The sequence below is a fragment of the Ranitomeya variabilis genome, chromosome 2 (genome assembly GCF_051348905.1).
Source record: "Ranitomeya variabilis isolate aRanVar5 chromosome 2, aRanVar5.hap1, whole genome shotgun sequence".
Lineage (NCBI taxonomy): Eukaryota > Metazoa > Chordata > Amphibia > Anura > Dendrobatidae > Ranitomeya > Ranitomeya variabilis.
The window spans coordinates 111,989,188-112,013,382 of NC_135233.1; the positions used below are offsets into that span (position 1 = coordinate 111,989,188).

At 44.4% G+C, this 24,195-nt stretch overlaps 1 protein-coding gene across 5 annotated transcripts in view; it reads left to right on the forward strand.

Moving 5' to 3' along the window:
* The window catches only part of RRBP1 (ribosome binding protein 1), a 79,093-nt gene that overhangs the window by 3,824 nt on the left and 51,074 nt on the right, over positions 1-24,195 (forward strand). For 4 of the 5 annotated variants that reach the window (XM_077282834.1, XM_077282837.1, XM_077282835.1 and 1 more), the window contains exon 2: positions 21,051-22,839. In XM_077282834.1, the coding sequence (XP_077138949.1) occupies positions 21,072-22,839 (1,768 nt within the window). In that variant the 5' untranslated portion in view covers positions 21,051-21,071. The remainder of the gene's footprint in view (positions 1-21,050; positions 22,840-24,195) is intronic. The other variant, XM_077282836.1, reaches the window with a different exon arrangement.

Below are 24,195 nucleotides of genomic sequence, written 5' to 3' on the forward strand. Positions count from 1 at the left end.
TTCGCGGACTATGACGCACCGGACCATAAGACGCACCCCAAATTTGGGGTGAAAATTGCAGAAAAAAAGATTTTTTATAAGATGGGGGTCCGTCTTATTGTCCGAATTTACAGTATCTTACCTGTGGGCTGGTGGTGGCAGAGCAGGGTCACAGGAGGCATGGTGTCGGCAGAGGTGGGGTGAGGCGGTACGGCGTGCACCTGAGCAGGGTCCCTTCCTGCTTAGGTGGGCGACGCCACGGCCTGGTGTCCATGGGAGGGTGGCAGCAGTGGTTACCGGCAGAGGTGTTGGGATGAGGAGGCACAGTGAGAGGTATGGCGTGAGAGGGGTCCCTTTCCCCGGTGAGGTGATGCAGCAGCCCGGTAATGCAGCAGAGCCGGGTGAATCCTGTTGTTACCGTGGTGGCAGAGGTGTGGAGGCGCAGTGAGCGGGGTCCCTTTCCCTGGTGAGGTGATGCAGCAGCCCCGGTAATGCAGCAGAGCCGGGTGAATCCTGTTGTTACCGTGGTGGCAGAGGTGTGGAGATGAGGAGGCGCAGTGAGCGGGGTCCCTTTCCCCGGTGAGGTGATGCAGCAGCCCCGGTAATGCAGCAGGGCCGGGTGAATCCTGTTGTTATCGGTGCGCGCGGCCATCTTCCTGAGGCCGCGCGTTCGCAGATGGAGCTCTGCTGCCCGGGGCTTCAGGAAAATGGCCGCCGCGACCCCCATCTGCGCACGAGCGGCATCCCACGGCCATTTTCCTGAAGCCCCGGGCAGCAGAGCTCCATCTGCGAACGCGCGGCCTCAGGAAGATGGCCGCGTGCACCGATAACAACAGGATTCACCCGGCTCTGCTGCATTACCGGGGCTGCTGCATCACCTCACCGGGGAAAAGGACCCCGCTCACTGCGCCTCCTCATCTCCACACCTCTGCCGCCACACCTCTGCCGCCACGGTCCACGGTAAGCCTGCATTGCGAATATAAGACGCACCCCCCATTTTCCCCCCTTTTTTTGGGGGGAAAAAAGTGCGTCTTATATGCCAAAAAATACGGTACATTATGTCTTCTTAAAGGAGTTGTCCGTTCAAGGTTACAAGTCTTAACACAAAAATTGAGCTTGGTTTAAGTTGGTATATATACAACACAAACACATGTTCACTTTGGCAATAAAGCATACAAAACATACGAGAAGAAAAATGAATATAAACCCTGCTGTAACTAAATAAGTAAAGCAAAAGTGCATCTAAATAACAAAGGGCTCTTAGTAATACTGTTCTGATCAAAAATGGCATAAAAGCCATCCCACCGTTGTTAAGGTGACTCTGATCGGGACGGTTCTACGCTGCTAATATTTGACACATGGTAAGGTTTTTGAGTTGACCTCAGTGTCTGCCCTTATTCCCACACTGAGGTCAATTCTGACACATGGTAAGATTTTTGAGTTGACCTCAGTGTCTGCCCTTATTCCCACACTGAGGTCAATTCTGACACATGGTAAGGTTTTAATATTAGACGGCGTAGGACCATCCAGGTCAGGGTCACCTTGCTGAGAACCCTGTGTTATTTAGATGCAATTTTGCTTTTTTTACTTACCGGAACTTACAGCTGAGTTTATATCAATTTTTCTTCTTGTAGGTTTTGTAAGGTTACAAGTCTGCAGTCATTTCCCTGTAACTGCAGACATGGGAATCCTCACAGCTTGCACACTGCGCACTGTTAAAGGGAACCTGTCACCTTGTTTTGCCGCTATAAGATAGGACCACCGCCTTTAGGGGCTTATCTACAGCATTCTATAATGTTGCAGATAAGCTCCTGGTCTGACCTGAAAGAGAAGGAAAAACAAGTTCTATTATACTCACCTGTGGGGCGGTCCGGTCCGAGGGGTGTCACTGGTCCTAGTACGGCGCCTCCCATCTTCATGCGATGCCGTCATCCTGCTTGCCTCGTGTCGCGCTCCTGCACAGGTGTACTGATCTGCCCTGTTGAGAGAGAGAGAGAGAGAGAGAAAATCCAGAATGGAAAATGCAGGATTTGTTTTAAAAAAAACGTAATCCGTCTCCGGATTCCATCATTTGGCCTCACGTTTCTTCTGTTTTTCGCCGAATCAGTCGCTGTCCTTTTTTTTGACGGACAGGAAAAATGTTCCTATGTACGTTTTCTCTGGCCACCGGAAAGCGAATTTTTGACGGATCCGGCAAAAAACTAATGAAACGTGAGGCCATCTGGCGCTAATACGAGTCTATGAGAAAAAAAACAGATCCGGCAAAAGTTGCCGGATCTGTTTTTTTTTTTTTTTGTTTAATTCGCTGGACGTCAAGAAACTGATGGTGAAAGCAGCCTTAAACAGCTGTTCGATGGGGAAGCCGAGTGGCAGACCATCACAACCAGATGATGGTGGCCCGGCCTAGGGCTCAGCCGCCGGTTCTCTGACTCTGGGAAACGCCTTATGTCTATATACTCTGAGCATGCTGATATGGCCGGTAGGAGACACGTAAGTTTGTGCGTCACAAGGAGGCGCTTGGAAACTTCTTATTCCTCTCCCTGCAGCAGTTCACATGCATTGCAAATGATGTTGATTGAAGGTTACATTTTTATTTTCAATGTATATCATTGAAAACTCTGCTGTGTCTGCAGTGTGAGCAAGTTTTATGAACTCTCATTTATCAAGTGTCGTCTGCTCCTATTTCTTCCCTGTTAGATTACATCCCAGAAAATATGTCCATTGTGCATCACATGTGGCAATGGAAACACAAATATATCAGTGTTTCCTACAATGTAATAATGTTCATTGATTCCTAAATGTACTAATTTGAAGTCCAGGCATTGCACAGCCTGTGTAATGGGAGCTCGGGCATTGCACAGCCTGTGTAATGGGAGCTCGGACATTGCGCAGCCTATGTAATGGGAGCTCGGGCATTGCGCCGCCTGTGTAATGGGAGCTCTGGCATTGCGCCGCCCGTGTAATGGGAGCTCTGGCATTGCGCCGCCTGTGTAATGGGAGCTCGGGCATTGCGCCGCCTGTGTAATGGGAGCTCGGGCATTGCGCCGCCTGTGTAATGGGAGCTCGGGCATTGCGACGCCTGTGTAATGGGAGCTCGGGCATTGCGACGCCTGTGTAATGGGAGCTCGGGCATTGCGCCGCCTGTGTATGGTCGCCTTTCTGTACAATTGGGTACAGTCTAAAATTGGCCAAACCCAATCTAATATATCTCACTCATTTAGTTAGGGTGAGATGTTGAGCTAAATTTGAGGAGACTTAATAGCTGTCTACAAATATCTGAGGGGATGTCACAATGTAGAGGGATCATCATTCTCATTTGCACGTGGCAACCCAAGAACCAATGGGATGAAACTGCAAGGAAGAAGTTACAGATTAGATATTAGAAAAAGCTTTTTGACAGTGAGGGTGATCAATGAGTGGAACAGGCTGTCATAAGAGGTGGTGAGTTCTCTTTCAATGTAATTCTTCAAACAGAGGCTGGACAGACATCTGTCTGAGATGGTGTAATGAATCCTGCAATGAGCAGGGGCTTGGACACGACCCTGGAGGTCCCTTCCAACTGTTAAGTCTATGACTAAAATACTTACCAAATGCTGAATGTATGAACGTGGCCTCAAAAGTAGAGTTGTAATAGTCCAGTTGAGAATTAATCTGAAATGTTTGAGGTGCAGGTGACCTGAGCGAGTGATCGGATATCGGGAGTGAAGGAAAGAGCTAAGTTAATTATAACCCCAAGACAGCGAACCTGCTGTTTAGGAGCTATACGGTATGTATTTAGGCAAGTTATATATTTTTAAAGCCTTGATTAAAAATAATGTCTGTATACTCCTTCAGCGCCTCCACGGATCAGGCACAGGCCTGCCCATCTGGAAGTTGGCACATCATTCACAGAAACGAGACTACGTGCTTTTCTACAAATAGAAAAGGACCAGCACATCTAAGCTAGTGTGACTAGGTGCTGACCAAAAAAAAAGCGTACAAGTAAAAAAACAGTAAGGTTGCACCATAATATACCAGGAATGATTACTCTAGTCTAGAACATTGAAATTGCATTGCTGCCTTGGAAAATGGGGGGAAAAATACAAAAAAAGAAACCTGCTACTGTGTACTAGCAGCTATCAGTGATGCACAGGCTCTGCGGTGCCATCTTGGAGGAGGAATTTTTAAAAATTTTTTTTTTTTCTTCTTTAGCAAGCAAGATGCCGCTGGCGCCTATTGGATCACCTCTATATACACCGATAGCTGCTAATGCAAATGGATTTTTTTATTTTATTTTATTTTTTTATAAATGGCAGTGTGTGTGTGTATGTGTGTGTATATACAGTTGTGGTCAAAAGTTTACATACCCAGGCAGAATTTTTGCTTTCTTGGCCTTTTTTCAGAGAATATGAAAGATGACACCAAAACTGTTATCTCAATTCATGGTTAGTGGCTGGGTGAAGTCAAAATACTGTGTTTTATCTCTTTAAATCATAATGTCAACCCAAAACATCCAATTGACCCTGATCAAAAGTTTACATACCCCATTTCTTAATACCATGTATTTCCCCCTCTAACATCAATGACAGCTTGAAGTCTTTTGTGGTAGTTTTGGATGTTATTTTCTCAGATGGTAAAGCTGCCCACTCTTCTTGGCAAAAAGCCTCCAGTACCTGTAAATTTCTGGGCTGCCTAGCATGAACTGCGCGCTTGAGATCTCCCCAGAGTGGCTCAATGATATTAAGGTCAGGAGACTGAGATGGCCACTCCAGAACTTTCACTTTGTCCTGCTGTAGCCAGTGAAAGGTCGACCATGCAGCCCATTTTTCTTCAAGTGCCTCCTTATTGTGCATCTTGAAACAGCAACACCTGACCATGGTTTTGTTTTTACAGAGCCCCTGATTTTCCACTTGTTGTTCAGTTTGAACGCTGCTGGCTGGCATTTTCAATTCCTTGGATATCTTTTTGTATCCCTTTCCCTTTTTTTTTTTTTTTTTTTTTTTTTTTTTTTTTTTTTACAGTTCATCTACCTTTTTTTTTCCATAGATCCGTTGACAATTGTTTTGTTTTCCCCATGACTCACAATCCAGAAACCTCAGTGGCTGGATGAAGGATGCAAGAGTCTGTCTGGATCCCAGAAACTCTCTCAGCTTTTATGCACACACACACTGATGACAAGCAAACAGGTCACAGGTGAGGATGTTACCTTTAGCAGCCATTCAAACCCATTTGTGTCTACTTCTATGCATGTTATCAGGCCAAAATCACCAGGGTATGTGAACTTTTGATCAGGGTCATTTGGATATTTTGGGTTGTCATTATGATTTAAAAAGAGAAAACACAGTAGATTGACAATACATGGCTTCACCAAACCACTAATCATGAGTGGAGAAAAAGTTTTGATGTTATCATTCATATTCTCTGAAAAAAGGCCAAGAAAGCAAAAATTCTGCCAGAGTATGTAAACTTTTGAGCAAAACTGTATAACATTCATTATGTTAACTAGGGGCAGAAGCCATACACATGAAAACCTAATCAGAGCACTACATGAAGATGTCCCCACAGGCCGCCCCGGAGCATGGGCATATCATTAAGGGTATGTGCACACGTTGCGGATTTTGCTGCGGATGGGCCGCTGCGGATTCGCAGCAGTTTTCCCTGAGTTTACAGTACCATGTAAACCTATAGAAAACAAAATCCGCAGTGCACATGCTGCAGAAATTAACGCGCTGAAACGTAGCGTTGTTTGTTCCGCAGCATGTCAATTCTTTGTGCGGATTCCGCAGCGGTTTACACCTGCTCCATAATAGGAATCCGCAGGTGTAAAACCACAGGTGAAATCCGCACAAAAAATGCAAAAAAAACCCCGCGGTAATTCCGCAGTGCGGATTTACCAAAATCAGTCCAGAAAAATCTGCAGAGTAATCCGCAGCGTGTGCACATACCCTAACTCAAAACTGAAAATAAAGATTAAACAACAATCAGAAGACGGATTTCATCAATCAGGGTATCATTTTAATCCGTATAATGGCGCCGACCTGACACTGTCTGTAGGTTACTGAGCAAAATCCTTCTGACAGGTTCCCATTAAGGCCTTTTGGAGATAATTTAATCTTCAACTTACTTAACTGTTATCAGTAACAGTAATTATTTTGACCAGGGGTGTCCAAAGTTTTACAAGCGTGTACATGTATGGAGGGAAAAAAATTATATGATTTTTAACACTATCAGGAATATCTATACAGCAGTATCTAACATTTTGTTTTATGCAAAAAAATGTAATTTTATTTTTATTTTTTAAGAGTAAAATAAATGTTAGATACTGTTGTGTAGATAATCATGATAGTGTTAAAGTCCCAGTTTAGCACCTTGGAGTGAATGGCTGGAGACTGGGTTGCATAAATGTGATCCTACTGCATAGGAATGAATGATCCCTTGTCACATAACTAATGTTCCTTGAAGAGCATTCTGAAAGATAATCTGCGCCAGTAGGCGTAAGTTGGTCACAATGGGAGATATGACACTGCTTTGAACCTCCTGAACTGAACTTTGGTCACGGAAGGAAATCTGAAAGTTCCTTCTTGTGTGCTTGAATCTAAACTGCTCCCCCCACTTTCCCCAAGATTAATTAAATTCATTCAACATTTTTGCTACACATTAGTATGCTGTCTAAGATCATCTGTAAAGAATAAACGAAAAAAAAAAAAAATCTGGTATCCCCTTTATTAAATTAGAGGAGATATAGATAGATCTGACAGTAGCTCTTGAATTTATCTTCTCACTGTTACTCCTTTTAGGCTATATGCACACGTTGCGGATTTTGCTGCAGATCTGCAGGTGCGGGTCCGCAGCAGCTTTCCATGAGTTTACAGTACAATGTAAACCTATGGAAAAACGCAATCCGCAGTGCCTGTGCTGCGGAAAAAAACGCGCGGAAACACTGCGGTTTACATTCCGCAGCATGTCAATTCTTTCCGCAGCGGATTACACCTGCTCCATTATAGGAATCCGCAGGTGTAAGGCTACATTCACACTAGTCCGTCGGTACGGGCCTTCGCAAACCGTCGGCCCGACGGACAGTGTGTTATGTAGCACAACGTGGGCAGCGGATGCAGTTTTTTAACGCATCCACTGCCCCATTGTGATGTCCGGGGAGGAGGGGGTGGAGTTTCGGCCGCGCATGTGCGGTCGCAAATGGCTGACACGACGCACAAAAAAACGTTACATGTAACTTTTTTTGTGCCGACGGTCCGCCAAAACACGACGCATCCGTCGCACGATAGATGCGACGTGTGGCTATGCGTCGCTAATGCAAGCCTATTGAGAAAAAACGCATCCTGCGGGCCACTTTGCGGGATGCATTTTTTCTCCAAAACGACGCATTGCGACGTACAGCAAGCGACGCTAGTGTGAAAGTAGCCTAAACCTCACAAATTCCGCAGCAAATCCGCAGGTAAAACGCAGTGCTTTTTACCTGCGGATTTCTCAAATCCACTGCGGAAAAATCCGCAGCCCTCAAAAATACGTGTGCACATACCCCTTAGAGTATTGCATTCTTTTTAATCTGCCATGTCGATCCAGAAATATGTGGCTTTTTTCGTAGTGCAAATTTTTATGATTTTTACAAAGCTGCGTGGCTGAGTAATAATGCAAAGCAGCCTTAAGGCACCACCCCTGAGGATCCTGTGAGCCACGCCCCTTAGTAACTACACACAAATTAATATTTAATAAAAAGGCAGCCGGTACAGCGACACACGGATATGTGACTATAGCATAAATTACTAATCTTGATCTGTTGTATGCAGCACCGCCTCATTGTAGAGTTTGTCCAATATTATTTAGTCGGTGGTGGCTCTATAATTGGTTGATGTCTTTCTGTGAAGTTGGCGCTTTCTCCTTTGATCAAAGGAGCCTTGAAATGCTTACAAAGCTAGGCGGCTAATGGAATACAAAGCGGCCTACATCACGGGGGACTCTTAATTACCAGCCATGCACATGCTCTAGAGTTTAGAGACTGCGCTCCAGATCATAAAAACGAAAGCGAGTGGTACTTAATAGCCTTATAAGTCGCACATCATTATTGTTACTGGCCTCTGTGGAGCCCTTCACAATTGGTGATTATGCGCTGCCACGTGTAGGAACGCAAATCGTAGTACCGTGTCCCTATAATGCATGATGCATAATAATAAAATATATATACTTTTATTTTTAGCGACTAATGCATTTAAGGGTACTGCTTTATCACGTGTGCTGGGATGTATTTAAGACTAATACTCTAAGTCCGCATGTAGTTTTTACAAGTTGCTATCAGATGTTTGACACCGAAAATTTTGTAAAAGTTGAAATGTGTAAGATATTGTGGTAGTGTTATTATTGCCATCCTAAATTGTCTGCTTTATACTACCCTTTTGTTTTAATTGCGTTAAACTAGTATTTTTACGTCTTCAGTTACACTTTTGACCGGGTCAAGTAGTGCAAAATACTTCGGCCTCGAAACTTTAAGACTGGCATGTAGTACGCTGGTCTTAATGAGGGGCACACAAGAATATGTACCAAATTCATTAATAATAATAATAATAATTTTATTTATATAGCGCCAACATATTCCGCAGCGCTTTACAACTTATAGAGGGGACTTATACTGACAATAGACATTACAGCATAACAGAAATCACAGTTCAAAACAGATACCAGGAGGAATGAGGGCCCTGCTCGCAAGCTTACAATCTATGAGGAAAAGGGGAGACACGAGAGGTGGATGGTAACAATTGCTTTAGTTATTTGGACCAGCCATAGTGTAAGGCTCGGGTGTTCATGTAAAGCTGCATGAACCAGTTAACTACCTAAGTATGTAGCAGTACAGACACAGAGTGCTATTAACTGCATAAAGTGTATGAGAACATGATGCGAGGAACTTGATTATGTTTTTATCACACAGGGATAGTTAGGTTAATGCGTTGAGGTGGTAGGCCAGTCTGAACAAATGCGTTTTTAGGGCACGCTTAAAACTGTGGGGATTAATCGTATTAACCTAGGTAGTGCATTCCAAAGAATCCGCGCAGCACGTGTAAAGTCTTGGAGATGGGAATGGGAGGTTCTGATTATTGAGGATGCTAACCTGAGGTCATTAGCGGAGCGGAGGGCACGGGTAGGGTGGTAGACTGAGACCAGAGAGGAGATGTAGGGTGGTGCTGAGCCATGGAGTGCTTTGTGGATGAGGGTAGTAGTTTTGTACTGGATTCTGGAGTGGATGGGTAGCCAGTGTAATGACTGGCACAAGGTAGAGGCATCGGTGTAACGGTTGGTGAGGAATGTGATCCTGGCAGCAGCATTCAGGACAGATTGGAGCGGGGAGAGTTTGGTAAGAGGGAGGCCGATTAGTAGAGAGTTACAATAGTCCAGACGAGAATGAATAAGTGAGACAGTAAGAGTTTTTGCAGAGTCAAAAGTAAGAAAAGGGCGAATTCTAGAAATATTTTTGAGATGCAGATAAGAAGAGCGAGCCAGTGATCGGATGTGGGGGGTGAATGAAAGCTCGAAATCAAGGATGACCCCAAGACAGCGGGCATGTTGCTTGGGAGTAATGGTGGAACCGCACACGGAGATGGCAATGTCAGGCAAAGGTAGGTTAGTAGAGGGAGAGAACACGAGGAGTTCAGTTTTTGACAGGTTCAGTTTCAGATAGAGGGAGGACATGATGTTAGAGACAGCGGTAAGACAATCACTGGTGTTTTCTAAGAAGGTCGGAGTGAAAGCAGGAGAAGAGGTGTATAATTGGGTGTCGTCAGCATAGAGATGGTACTGGAAACCAAATCTACTGATTGTTTGTCCAATAGGGGCAGTATACAAAGAGAAGAGGAGGGGGCCTAGGACTGATCCTTGAGGAACCCCAACAGTAAGGGGAAGGGGAGAGGAGGAGGAACCAGCAAAACATACAGTGAAGGATCGGTCAGAGAGATAGGAGGAGAACCAAGAGAGAACGGTGTCCTTGATGCCGATGGAGCGGAGCATAGTGAGGAGGAGCTGATGATCCACAGTGTCGAATGCTGCGGAAAGATCCAAGAGAATTAGCATGGAGTAGTGACCATTAGATTTAGCTGTTAGTAGGTCATTAGAGACTTTAGTGAGGGCAGTTTCAGTAGAGTGTAAAGAGCGGAAGCCAGATTGAAGAGGGTCGAGAAGAGTTATCTGCGCATTAATTTAGTGTACCTTATCCGTGACTTGTGCCTTTTGAGTCTCACCAGATATGTTACACCAGTAAGGTACAGGAGCAATATTTCTGGCTTAAATGGCAGCACTCTCCAAGAAAACTCCAAAAGTTTGAAAAATCTTGCAATTTTTATTCAAAGTTTGTTACCCCATTTTTTTTTTATTTTTTTTTTGGTGTAAACATTTTGATGAATCAAGGCCTTAAAGGGGATAGCTGCTACATGTCTGTTCTGTATGTAGACAATCCCTGCCGCCTCAGCCATCCATTCCCCTGCTTCAATTTGCCTCTTGTCAACTGAGCAGCTCTTCCTATACTGGTCTGCCCTGTTGATGTGACGTCAGCAGGAGATGCAGAATCGCCGTCTGGAGCGGTCCATGATCCCTCTAAGCCGTTAGATTGTCCCCCTGCAGAAAAGGCTGGTAGTTAGTAACTACCTTCCTATTAGTTCTTAGCCCCATGCTAAAAAATGATAGAGGTCCAGGATAACACTTTTTTAATGTGCCGCTTTGTGTGTATGAAAGAACTGAGGCACATTTTGAATAGTAGTAAATCTGCCATTTACGTTTTCAGTTGTTAAAAAAAAAAAAAAAAAAAAATTTGGCCAAAATACATTGGGAAACTGAGAAACTATCATGTAAAAACAACCACTAATAGGACAACCCCTTCTTAATCTAAATGTTTGCCGCCAGTTTAAAATAAAAAAAACTTTAACTCTTTTCCCGTGTCGGCACTCGCGTTCCCAGGGCTATCGTGCAGATGTTATGACACGTGCGCCTGGTGCCCAATCAGTGGTGGCGTCACTGTCTGCACCTTCAGTCAAATCGAACATTAAGGGTATGTGTCCACGTTCAGGATTGCATCAGGATTTGGTCAGGATTTTTCATCAGTATTTGTAAGCCAAAACCAGGAGTGGGTGATAAATGCAGAAGTGGTGCATATGTTTCTATTATACTTTTCCTCTAATTGTTCCACTCCTGGTTTTGGCTTACAAATACTGATGAAAAATCCTGACCAAATCCTGATGCAAACCTGAACGTGGACACATACCCTAAGGGCTGTCCCACACGTCCAGATAATTCTGGTACCGGAAAAAATCGGTACCGGAGTTATCCGTGCCCGTGAGCTCACGTAGGCCATACGTGCGGCACACGTGTGCCGCCCGTGTGCCGAGTGGGTACCACACGGAGCATGTGGTACCCACGCGTGTGGTACACTGCATCGTGCTGAAGCTGCGATTCATATCTTCTGTGCAGCAGCGTTTGCTGCATAGAAGATATGAATAATAGTGTTTAAAATAAAGATCTATCTGTGCGCCCCCCCCCCGCTGTTCTGAAAATACTCACCCGCTTCCCTCGTTGGCTGTCGCTGCTTCCTGGTCTGGCCCCATCTTCTCCTGTATGCGGTCACGTTGGGCCGCTCATTTACAGTCATGAATAGGCGGCTCCACCCCTATGGGAGGTGGAGCCACATATTCATGACTCTAATCTGCGGCCCCACGTGACCGCATACAGTAGAAGGGGCGGCCAGACCAGGAAGCATCGACAGCCAACGAGGGAAGCGGGTGAGTATTTTCAGAACAGCGGGGGGGGGGGGCGCACAGGGGGTGGGAGGTCGGCGGAAAGATAGATCTTTATTTTAAACACTATTATTCATATCTTCTATGCAGCGAACGCTGCTGCAGGGAAGATATGAATCGCGGCTTCAGCACCATGTGGGGGGGACAGCGCTTACTGTAGCGCTGTCTCCTGCACGCCACACGGAGAACGTCCGTGTGAGGTACGTGTTTTACACGGACCCATTGACTTTAATGGGTCCGTGTAATACGTGCGCTCCCACGAACTCTGACATGTCTCCGTGTTTGGCACACGGAGACACGGTCCGCAAAAAATCAATGACATCTGCACAGATGCATTGATTTTAAAGGGTCTACGTGTGTCAGTGGCTCCGGTACATGAGGAAACTGTCACCTCACGTACCGGAGCCACTGACGTGTGAAACCGGCCTAAGAGGAAGTCAGGGTGGCGGCTGCTCTCCCTTTTCATGTTGAGTTCGTACAAAGGTGGGGACAGTGACGCCAACGCTGATTAGGCACCAGACTTGCGTGTCATAACAACCGCGGGTGCCGACACCACTGGAATGCTGCCGGCACAGGGAGCGAGTATAAGCTTTTTTTATTTTATCGGGGCCCAGCGTGGGGTATGAGAAAGGGTTAGCAGTGCTGGTTGACAAAGTACTGCGGCAGACTTAGACACCGCTTACAGTATAACGATCGGTGACTGGAGTATGACTGAAAGCTGTCGGGTTCCAGGAACATTAAGTTAATTTTCTCCCGGGTTCAACACTTTTCATAATGCCGTTAACCTTCATTATCAGACATTCTGCAGAAGGAAAAACATATACTTTGTATATTTAATACATAAGCTGTATTTTAAACAATAGATCTTGGATTGTGATGGGCGAACCTGAACAGTAAAAGTTCAGGGTCTGTACCGAACACCTACTGTTCGAGCACTAATTTCTCAGTGTTAGGCCGGCGTCACACTCAGCGTAAGACAATACGGTCCGTTTTTTACGGCCGTAATACGGAGAAATGTTCCCAAAATAGTGATCCGTAGGCAGGGTGTGTCAGCGTATTTTGTGCATGGCATCCTCCATATGTAATCCGTATGGCATCCGTACTGCGATATTTTCTCGCAGGCTTGCAAAACCGACATCTAATGGATTTATGTGCTCAAATGTCCGTTAAAACATATATACAGTATATATATATATATATATATATATATATATATATATATATATATATATATATATATTTATATTCTGTATTTAGATTTAATTCAGCACGATATCTGTGAAAAGCTGGCAATTCAATTGCCGGCTTTTCATTTCTCCTTCACAAACCCGACAGGATATGAGACATGGTTTACATACAGTAAACCATCTCATATCCCCCTTTTTTTGCATATTCCACACTACTAATGTTAGTAGTGTGTATGTGCAAAATTTGGTCACTGTAGCTGCTAAAATAAAGGGTTAAATGGCGGAAAAAATTGGCGTGGGCTCCCGCACAATTTTCTCCGCCAGAATGGTAAAGCCAGTGACTGACGGCAGATATTAATAGCCAGGAGAGGGTCCATGGTTATTGGCCCCCCCGTGGCTAAAAACATCTGCCCCCAGCCACCCCAGAAAAGGCACATCTGGAAGATGCGCCTATTCTGGCACTTGGCCACTCTCTTCCCACTCCCGTGTAGCGGTGGGATATGGGGTAATGAAGGGTTAATGCCACCTTGCTATTGTAAGGTGACATTAAGCCAGATTAATAATGGAGAGGCGTCAATTATGACACCTATCCATTATTAATCCAATTGTCTGAAAGGGTTAAAAAACACACACACGTTATTAAAAAGTATTTTAATGAAATAAACAAACAGGTTTTTTTAGTATTTTATTGCGCTCTCAATCCATCCGGGACACCCTCGCTTGGCAAAATAATAAACCAACAATATACATACCTTCAGATGGTCTGTCACGTCCCACGAGGTAATCCATCTGAAGGGGTTAACTCAATTTACAGGCAGGAGCTGCGCTAAAGCACTCGCTCGTGTCTGTAATCCCCGGGTGATGAAAGGAAAACTGGGAGATCTGTACTTACAGTGAGTTGCGGTGAGGCGCCCTCTGGTGGATGAACTCATATGAACTAGAGCGTGGGAACTTTTCCAAGGCTCCAGTTCATGAGAACATCCACCAGAGGGCGCCTCACCGCAACTCAATGTAAGTACAGATCACTCAGCTTTCATTCATTCCCAGGGGATTACAGGCACGAGCAAGTGCTTTAGCGCAGCTCCTGCCTGTAAATTGAGTTAACCCCTTCAGATGGATTACCTCGTGGGACGTGACAGACCATCTGAAGGTATGTATATTGTTGGTTTATTATTTTGCCAAGCGAGGGTGTCCCGGATGGATTGAGAGAGCAATAAAATACTAAAACAACCTGTTTGTTTATTTCATTAAAATACTTTTTAATAACGTGTGTGTGTGTTTTTAACCCTTTCAGACAATTGGATTAATAATGGATAGGTGTCATAATTGACGCCTCTCCATTATTAATCTGGCTTAATGTCACCTTACAATAGCAAGGTGACATTAACCCTTCATTACCCCATATCCCACTGCTACACGGGAGTGGGAAGAGAGTGGCCAAGTGCCAGAATAGGCGCATCTTCCAGATGTGCCTTTTCTGGGGTGGCTGGGGGCAGATGTTTGTAGCCAGGGGGGGCCAATAACCGTGGACCCTCTCCAGGCTATTAATATCTGCGGTCAGTCACTGGCTTTACAATTCTGGCGGAGAAAATTGCGCGGGAGCCCACGCCAATTTTTTCCGCCATTTAACCCTTTATTTTCGCAGCTACAGCGCCCGCATTTTGCACATACATACTACTAACATTAGTAGTGTGGAATATGCAAAAAAAAAGGGGATATGAGATGGTTTACTATATGTAAACCATGTCTCATATCATGTCAGGTTTAGGCAGGAGAAATGAAAAGCCGGCAATTGAATTACCGACTTTTCACTAACACCGCTGCGTATTTCTCGCAAGTCACACTGCTGGTCCGTGTGGAATCCGTATTTTTCTCGCCCCCATAGACTTTCATTGGCGTATTATTTGCGCAATACGCTGACAAACGCAGCATGCTGCAATTTTGTACAGCCGTAGAAAGCCGTATAATACTGAACCGTAATATACGGCTGATAGGAGCAGCCCCATTGAGAATAATTGTGCCGTTTGTTTGGCGAGTTTTACGGACGTATTTTCTGCGCTCTTACGTCCGTAAAACTCGTTAGTGTGACGCCGGCCTTAATGTTTGAGTACTACTTCCATCAGCCTATGCCTGCTGTTGCTGATCACAGCGAAAGCAGGTGCCGCTGATGGGAGTTTTCATCAGCTGGCGCCTGCACTATAAATAAAAACTACGTGTGGTCTGCTCTATTTTGATAGCCGACTCTTTTGTCTTGAATCAGTCGCGAACAACCCATTACTATTACACAAGCCTACATCCACAGAAGATCTATGGTTAGTTCTCCAAGATGTCTGGTCCATCCTCCTTGCTGAGTTCCTTCTAAAATTTTGCATGTGTACTTACTAGAATTACTAGGACCACGACAAATTAGCTGGGACTGAGTATCTACCGAGAACATATATTGGCAACTGTGCAATGTTTTATTTCCCCTGTGGTGCAGGAGAATTGGGCACTTGCTGCTAAGTTCTCTCACAGTCTATGGCCAGATTCAGGGCATGGACCGTGATGCATGAACTGGCTGCAGGTCTCCTGACTCGAACTTGGCCGTGTCCTACATGCCTAGTAGTAGTTGAGTTAAGGTCTGGAGAACAGCAGCCAGTCCGTGCATCATGGTCCACAATCAGAATCGTATCTCTGATTTTCCAGTGGCAGGACATCCTGTAACATGGATATATAGATATATATTTTTTTAATTTATTTATCCTTCTCGGCTTTACCACTTACTGTATGTGACTGACAAGTGTATATTTCATGGTGAAGCATTGTGAGATGTACTTGTGTGCTCACAGGACCTTGTAAAGTCAGAACCTATAACTTTCTTGCAGTGCAGTCCTCCGTGATCTTATAAAACGTATTATTTCTTTCTTTCTTTTTTTTTTTTTTTTAACTGTTCTTTCCTGAATATTTGTTCTTATTTGGCCACCCAGGGGCAAGGTAACCGCTGCTGAAAGTGGAAAATATGTAGAATATCTATAATCTCTGCAACATGAGAATCTAAGACTTAATAGATCAAACTTAATGCGGAGGAGGCTGCACTTTATATTATTTCATTCCAAGCCTGCAAAATATATATTTTTTCTTTTTTTGCCATGAAATTTGTACAGATTGAGTGGCAGATAGAGGTCTATGTAAACTAGCACGTGTCCGTCTTGGCTGCATGCTAAAGCAGCCCGAGTGTTGGCAGACATGTCTGCCTCCAGACAGGGCACAGTGCAGCTAGTGTTTCCATTTTCAGGAAAATTTCCTGGCTTTTCCCGTATAGGTCAACGCTGCACTGTCCAGGAAAAAAAAACAGTCTTCAAAGTGGAGAGACTGATGTAGCGTCCAACCTGAAAATATCAGATGTGTAGAAGCAACTTCAGGTCGCTGACATAGAAAGCTTCTAGTCTGGGGTCTGTGCATATATCTTTAATTACAGTTTACTATGAATTACTAAATTGCTACTTTAATATTTTGTGACAAGAATGTGAAAATGAGTTGATATTCTTTTCGGGTCTTGACAATGCACATCTCTGTGATAACACCCTCCTTATTTCATAAAGCACAAAAGGGCCAAATAGATTTTATTCTAAGAAAACAAATATTTCCACCATTTTTGCTCTTTATCAAACTTATTACTGTATCTTTCGGGTGGCTGTTTTTACTTTTTGGTGATTCCCCTTTAAGTCCGCTTAATGAATTGTATCTACAGCAAGATATATTATTTTTAATATACACCTTGTTCTTAACTTATTGTCTCTAGAGAATCACTTTATCAACTATTCATTTTGTTATGTAATCTTATAGATTGACGAGGTCTGACCTCTGGGACCCTGCGCTAATCGGACACTTTTTATTTTTTGTCCATGTTAGAATAGCGCTGCAGTGAGAATGCCCGACTAAGGCTACTTTCACACATCAGGTGAATCTGGCGAATTTTGGAAAAAACAGATCCTGCAAAAGTTGTTTTCTCTCCCTCTCCCTTTCTAAACTGGCGAAAATACAGATCTGTCGCATCAGTTTTTCAAAATTATCCGGATTATGCCTAACGACTAGTGATGAGCGAATATACTTGTTACTCAAGATTTCCCGAGCACGCTCGGGGGTCCTCCGAGTATTTTTTTAGTGCTCGGAGATTTAGTTTTTCTTGCTGCAGCTGAATGATTTACATCTGTTATCCAGTGTAAATACATGTGGGGGTTCCCTAACAACCAGGCAACCCCCACATGTACTTATGCTGAGTAACAGATCTAAATCATTCAGCTGCGGCAAGAAAAACTAAATCTCCGAGCACTAAAAAATACTCGGAGGACCCCCGAGTGTGCTCGGGAAATCTCGAGTAACGAGTATATTCGCTCATCACTACTAATGACAAAAACCTGATGTGTGAAAGTAGCCATAGGCTCCATTCTTTTCCTATGGACTCCTGAGTACTCTGCTTTATCCAGTGGCCCATAGAGAATGAAGTCGGGCATATACTGCTGCTCTATTCTGGACAGAATAAAAGTGCCAACTGGTAGAGGTCTCGACTGTTTGACCACAGGCAGTGGCATAACTAGAGTCCGATGGACCCGCCAGTGCAGGATTCAGACCTGGTCCCCCCACATCCCAGTTGGGATGTGATGTATAGACCATTGTACTCGCCTTCCCTCTGCTTCCCCATTGCGTGGTGTCCTATTCTGAAGCTGGCAGCTGATTTCAATGCACAAGGGATAGGAGCTAATGACGTCCCTGCCATGCGCCCACAGTCACGTGCACTCTGACGTCAGCTTTTGGCCTCTGTGTGTATTGTCGCACGCTGGCCCAATGGGTCTATGCACTGCTCTATGTGCGTTGCAAATCCAGTTGGATATTATGCTGGCATTGGCGGGCTCCAACCTGCATGGGTCTGGTTGCTGTCATGACGTCTGACCGCGGTCCTTACACCCCTACCCATGGGTATGTAAGTTCTCATCTATTCTGTGTATAGGTAATAATTTATTTTCACGCCTTAATTGAAGGGGTTCACTAGTAATAAAGAAAAATATTAACGCATAAATATAATGTCATACTTTTTAAATAGCAAGTCATGTTCCTAGAATGTAAATGTTATGGGAGCCTGTGAGCAGGTGCGGTAGGAGGCTCTGCTGCTTTAACCTTGAGAGCGCCTATATACCGTACTGTCAAGCCACCTCCAGATTACCGCAACTGATCCTCCGACTACACATGCTCACAGGCATCGGTCCTATTAACATTCTAGGACAATTTTTTTTTTCAATGTTAAAAGACAACGGCTATTGTAATGTACAGTGATGAACCTCCTACCAAAACCAGTATGATTTGCTCATTGAATATATTTATTATATATATTTTTTTTAATCTCTTCCTGATGACCGCCCCCTCTTTAATTGCGCCAAATTTTAAAATTGTAGTAAGTTTTGCAAACAAAACATTCATGTACAGCATGACTCACTGAAAACCTTTTTTTTTTTTTTTTTTTTCTTTTTCTTCTACTGATGAGTCTTTTTCTAAGTCCTCATCATGTCAATCGTCCGTGATGTTCACATAACCAGTTGGCCCATATCTAGCAATGGACCAATGTACCACTGGCGGACACAGACAGAAAAGGGCCCCTGTACAAGAGCAATATATGGGCCCTTTCCAGACCAAAAGCTCATATAAATGCAAACTTACACTTGCTTTGGAGGTAGAAATGGGCCCCTGTGCAGCCGCACAGGTTGCACCAATGATATGTCCGCCTCTGCAATGTACAGTATGATATTAGATGAAACTGGTACTCTGGTTATTTTTACATCCACTTTTGTACATGACATTTACATGTTTACCTATTGAAATGACTTGCAGATGTCTGGTCATTATACTCTAGCCCTCGGCTTACATAGCAATACGAGTCATTAGTATCTTCATGCAAATGTGAGGTTTCCACAGCATTACCACTTCAGCTGGAAGAACATGTGAGCCGATGCACACTGCCGTGTTTATGCCTAGAAAGTTAAACCTGAAGTGATGTTGGGAGGAATGTGACTTATAGGTGTGAAACTAGCCACACCATTTGATTCCCAGCATCGATTTTTATTTTTTTATTTTTATTTTTTTCCCCTTTTATTGGACCATTGGGTTTGAAGCCAGGTTGTTCTAAAAGTATCAGATTAACTTTTGTATTTTTCTGTATGCGTACTGTCGTGGTGGTAACTCGCACAGGTTCCCAGCGCTGTGCTACTCCTTGTGTCGCCACTCTGCTCCGTCCCGTGTCAGGCCACCGCTCTGAGTACCTCATACAGCACTTCCTGCTCTGGTGCATATTCTTGCTGTCTTATCCTGGATATGGGGTCTGCGGCCTGATCCGGCAGGAATTTAACCCTTCTGTATCATGCAGGGTTTAATTTCCCCAGCCTATCCACTGCCAGCAGGCGATATATTTGGCAGCTTTTCCTCCTGTTCTCTACCTGAACTAAGGTTCCTGACAGTCTCAGCAACCAGTTCTGGGTTATTTTGCCTAGACTCTCCTGTTACCAACCCGGCTCGTTTACCTGTTCTGTCTGACTTCTGCTCCTGACTCTGGCTTTGTACTGTGAACCCGTTCTTCTTGACTTGACCTTGGACTGTCTGACTACACTGCTTTCTTCATCCTCCAGTACTCCGCATTCCTGCCTTGACCTACACATCAGCTGCTTCAGGTGCGGGGACTACCCTGGAGTGGCACCTGGTGACTACCTGCGGCCTAAGCCTATCCTCACCAACTAAGATGCTAGTGAATAACAGGTAGTCACTTAGCCATGCCCCTCCAGGATGAACCCGGCCTGTAGCACCGTGGGACCACACCCACCGTCATCAGAAGTACCTTATCTAAAGTCTAATTGCAAAATAGTATTAAAAGTGACAAATAGAGGTCATCTTTTCATACACAACTTTTGTAGTACGATCTTTGTTGCTGTATTAATTGGAAACTGTCACACGATAAAGTTACAGTAAATTGACCTACTCTTTTTAAAGGGTTTTTCTAAACTTTTTGTGTTTAGCTGCACACCCCTTCACTTAATTGGGGCTGTGGTGTGGGCACTCCTCTTTAGGTGACTGTTATGGTTCAGTAGTGTCCTCTTCCTACTCTAGTTATCCTGCCACTGTAATACACTTGGGTCTGTCATTGCTTGTTCTGAAGTGTACATCATGATCACTATTTGTTTAGAGATGGTAGTGCCTTTGAGCAAACACACGACTTAGAAAAGTGAGAGCAGTGATTTTAGGAAAACTGTTCTGAAAATGCAGTGGGGGAACGTGTTAGGGCTGGTGATTTTTGCAGGATAGATAAAAGGACTGCAGCTGACAGGAAGGAGGGTGTGGTTTGCAGCTATCTGCAGTATAGAAATCAATAGACTGAAGGTTAGGTGGCTGGGATCTCGGGAATAAGCTGCTCAGTCTGGAATGTGACTACATACTTGGCCAGGTTTTGATGGCTGAGCTACTTCTAAACCTGCTGTACACTATGTAAAACAAAAGCTCTTTCAGCAATATAAGGCTTTCTTCACCGAAATCGGAAACCCCATTTAATACTCATTGTACTCTTGTCAATATGCTCGAAATGTTCTCTTCTTTTTTTTTTTTTTTTTTTAAATAGCCAACTCATTTTGATTCACATCTAATCTGGAGGCTGCATTAGTAGCTGTATTGTGTATAATGGCAAACAAAATGGCACATTGTTCTCACATGTTTTGTCAGGTAGAATCACAGACACTATAACAAACATGATAGACCCCAATATAGTCAATTTGTTCTCTTGGTGATGGTCCTTTAAAATTAAACATACAAAACTCACCAATTTACATAGTTACTAAATGTTGTGTTCTTTTTAATAGGAGGCATCTTGTACTGGATGCTTTCTCCTGGGAATGGTAAATACTAATAAAATTGCAACCTGCACATAACCTTTTGTGGATCAGTTTAATTTCCTGACATACAGTTTGCTCTGGGTCTTGGAATGTTTAAAAATGAGAATTCAGACTAAAATTTTGCATAAGCATGCGCTGACTTATTTATTTTTATTTTTTTCTTTTTTTATCTTTTTTTGGTGTTTTACTAAACGGACACACTTTTCTTTTTTCAGGTATTTTAAAAGAAAGCCAAAATGGATATATATGATCCTCAGACGTTAGGAGTGATGGTGTTTGGAGGTTTCATGGTTATATCAGCCATCGGCATTGTTCTGGTGTCAAGCTTTTCTATGAAGGAAACCTCTTATGAAGAAGCTTTGGCTAAGCAACGTAAAGAGTATGAGAAGGGCCAACCCAAAGTTGATAAAAGGAGGAAAGATAAACTCACAGAAAAGAAAACTAAGCCAAAGAAAAAGGAGGACAAGCCCAATGGAAATTTAGCAGAGCATCAACTGACTGCAGAAACTAACAAGCAGAAAAAAGTTGAAAGGGAACCTCAGGAAACTGTGAGCTCTGTAACACCAATTGTGTCTCCAGCTCTTGAAAAGGTTGTGCCTTCTCCAAAAGACAGAAAGAAAAAGCAGGAGAAGGTCCAGAAAGCTGAACCATCTCAGACTCAAGTTGCGGCTGTGACCAAGACTGTTTCAAAATCTCCAGTTTTGGAAGCCCCTGCCAAAGAATTGCCTGTGGTTGCTGTTCCTCCAGTTGGAGCAAAGCAAAGCACAAAACTTACTCCTTTGGGAGCAAAGCAGAGCAACAAACAGGCTCCACAGGCTGAAGCTAAGCCGGCCAACAAGCAGTCTCCACGAGCTGAAGCTAAGCCGGGCAATAAGCAGTCTTCACAGGCTGAAGCTAAGCCCGCCAACAAGCAGGCTGCTCAGGCTGATGCTAAGGCAGGCAACAAGCAGGCGGCTCAGCCTGACGCCAAGGCGGGCAACAAACAGGCTGACGCCAAGGCGGGCAGCAAGCAGGCTGCTCAGGGTGACGCCAAGGCGGGCAGCAAGCAGGCTGCTCAGGGTGACGCCAAGGCGGGCAGCAAGCAGGCTGCTCAGGGTGACGCCAAGGCGAGCAACAAGCAGGCTGCTCAGGGTGACGCCAAGGCGGGCAACAAGCAGGCTGCTCAGGGTGACGCCAAGGCGGGCAACAAGCAGGCTGCTCAGGGTGATGCCAAGGTGGGCAACAAGCAGGCTGCTCAGGGTGACGCCAAGGCGGGCAACAAGCAGGCTGCTCAGGGTGACGCCAGGGCGGGCATCAAGCAGGCTGCTCAGGGTGACGCCAAGGCGGGCAACAAGCAGGCTGCTCAGGGAGACGCCAAGGCGGGCAACAAGCAGGCTGCTCAGGGAGACGCCAAGGCGGGCAACAAGCAGGCTGCTCAGGGAGACGCCAAGGCGGGCAACAAGCAGGCTGCTCAGGGAGACGCCAAGGCGGGCAACAAGCAGGCTGCTCAGGGAGACGCCAAGGCGGGCAACAAGCAGGCTGCTCAGGGAGACGCCAAGGCGGGCAACAAGCAGGCTGCTCAGGGAGACGCCAAGGCGGGCAACAAGCAGGCTGCTCAGGGAGACGCCAAGGCAAGCAACAAGCAGGCTGCTCAGGGTGACGTCAAGGCGGGCAACAAGCAGGCTGCTGAGGCCAAGGCCAGCAATAAGTCTCCCCAGGCTGCACAAACTGAAGCCAAGGCGGGCAATAAGTCTCCCCAGGCTGCGCAAGCTGAAGCCAAGGCGGGCAATAAGTCTTCCCAGGCTGAAGCAAAGCCAGGAAACAATCAGGCTCCTATGGTTGAAGCAAAACTTAACAAGCAAGCTTCTACAGTTGTTGCTAAACCTAGCGCAAAGCAAAACACCACAGTCACTAATACTCAGACTCAACCTCCTAATAAAGCTGAATCTGTTGTGAGCAATGAAGACCATATGCAAGAAGCGGCTCCAAAAAAGAAGAGCGTGCCAAAGAAGAAATCTGAGCCCGGTGAGTGGTGGTATCTTGATTCTTTTTATTAAAATGGTACATTTTTCTGTGGGTATTGCTTATGTAGTCATTTGCTACTTCCCACTTTCCCACTGATACAACTCTCTTGAAGTGCTGTAGGCCCCTCATTATTGGATGTGTTGGGTAAACCCTGTAGATCAGGGTTGCCACCTTTAAGTTATTTTATTTATTTTTTCTGGACAACCTGACCTTTTTTAATTGACATATTGGAAAATCATAGCAAATAATTCATTATAGGTGATGCTTGACTACAGCCACTAATTCTGACATGAAGAGACTAGCCACGTTCACTATGAACTGTAAAATAATTAAGAAGGAGTTGATGCTTGATGGGTTTTTACCCACTATCTGTGTATATGTAGTGCAGTGTGTTGGTTAATATACTTGCCTACTACTGCTTTTCTGGTATCCAGCGCTGTTCTGCTCCTCTTCTCAGTGACATCACAGTTGTTCAGATTAGCTTCAGATTGACAGTGCATGCATCGTGACCCAGAAGTGGCCTTTCCAATGTAAGCCGGTGGAGCACCAGAATGAGGCTTTGTAGCCTTCTATTGTAAAGAGACTTCCGACTTCAGAGTGAGTCTGAGAAGAGGAGCAGAATGGCGCTGGATCCAAGAAAAGGCGTCAGTACTTAATCAATACACTGACCGTACACTACATACATACATACATACATACATACATACATACATACATACATACATACATACATACATACATTTAGTAAATAAAAAGACTTCATAGGATAGCGCTCCTAAGAACATTTGTTTTCATGAAATGTGTATGGCATGTAGTGTGGGTGTATTACTGTACTCATTTACTGACTCTTTTTCAGTAATCTAGAGCTGTCCCGCTACTCTTCTCAGTGACATCGTTACAATTCAGAATCTCTCCAGCTCACTATACACTGCGTTTGTGAGCTGGAAGTCCTTTTTTATATTATTATTATTATTATTATGACCACCTATGGACCCGTGTTCTGACACTCCATAGACTTGCATTGCAGAAGCCGCTTCCGGGGCACACAGAGCAGTGACGTCACTGAGAAGAGGAGCAGAACTGCCCTAGATCATGGAGAAAATGGCAGTAGTAGAGCATATTAATACACTCACACTATATAGGTACACTACGCATACACACATTTAATGATTAAAACAATCTTTTTTTTTTTTTTTTTACTTGCTATACAGGAGTTTCATTGGGTTGGTAACCAGTGTTGAGGATGGTGTAAACAAAAGTTGTTTTTTTTCTTGTTGTGCTTCTGTCTTATAGACTTAAATATTTGATTTGATATCTGTGTATACATATCCATTTTATACATGGAGTATCGTTTAA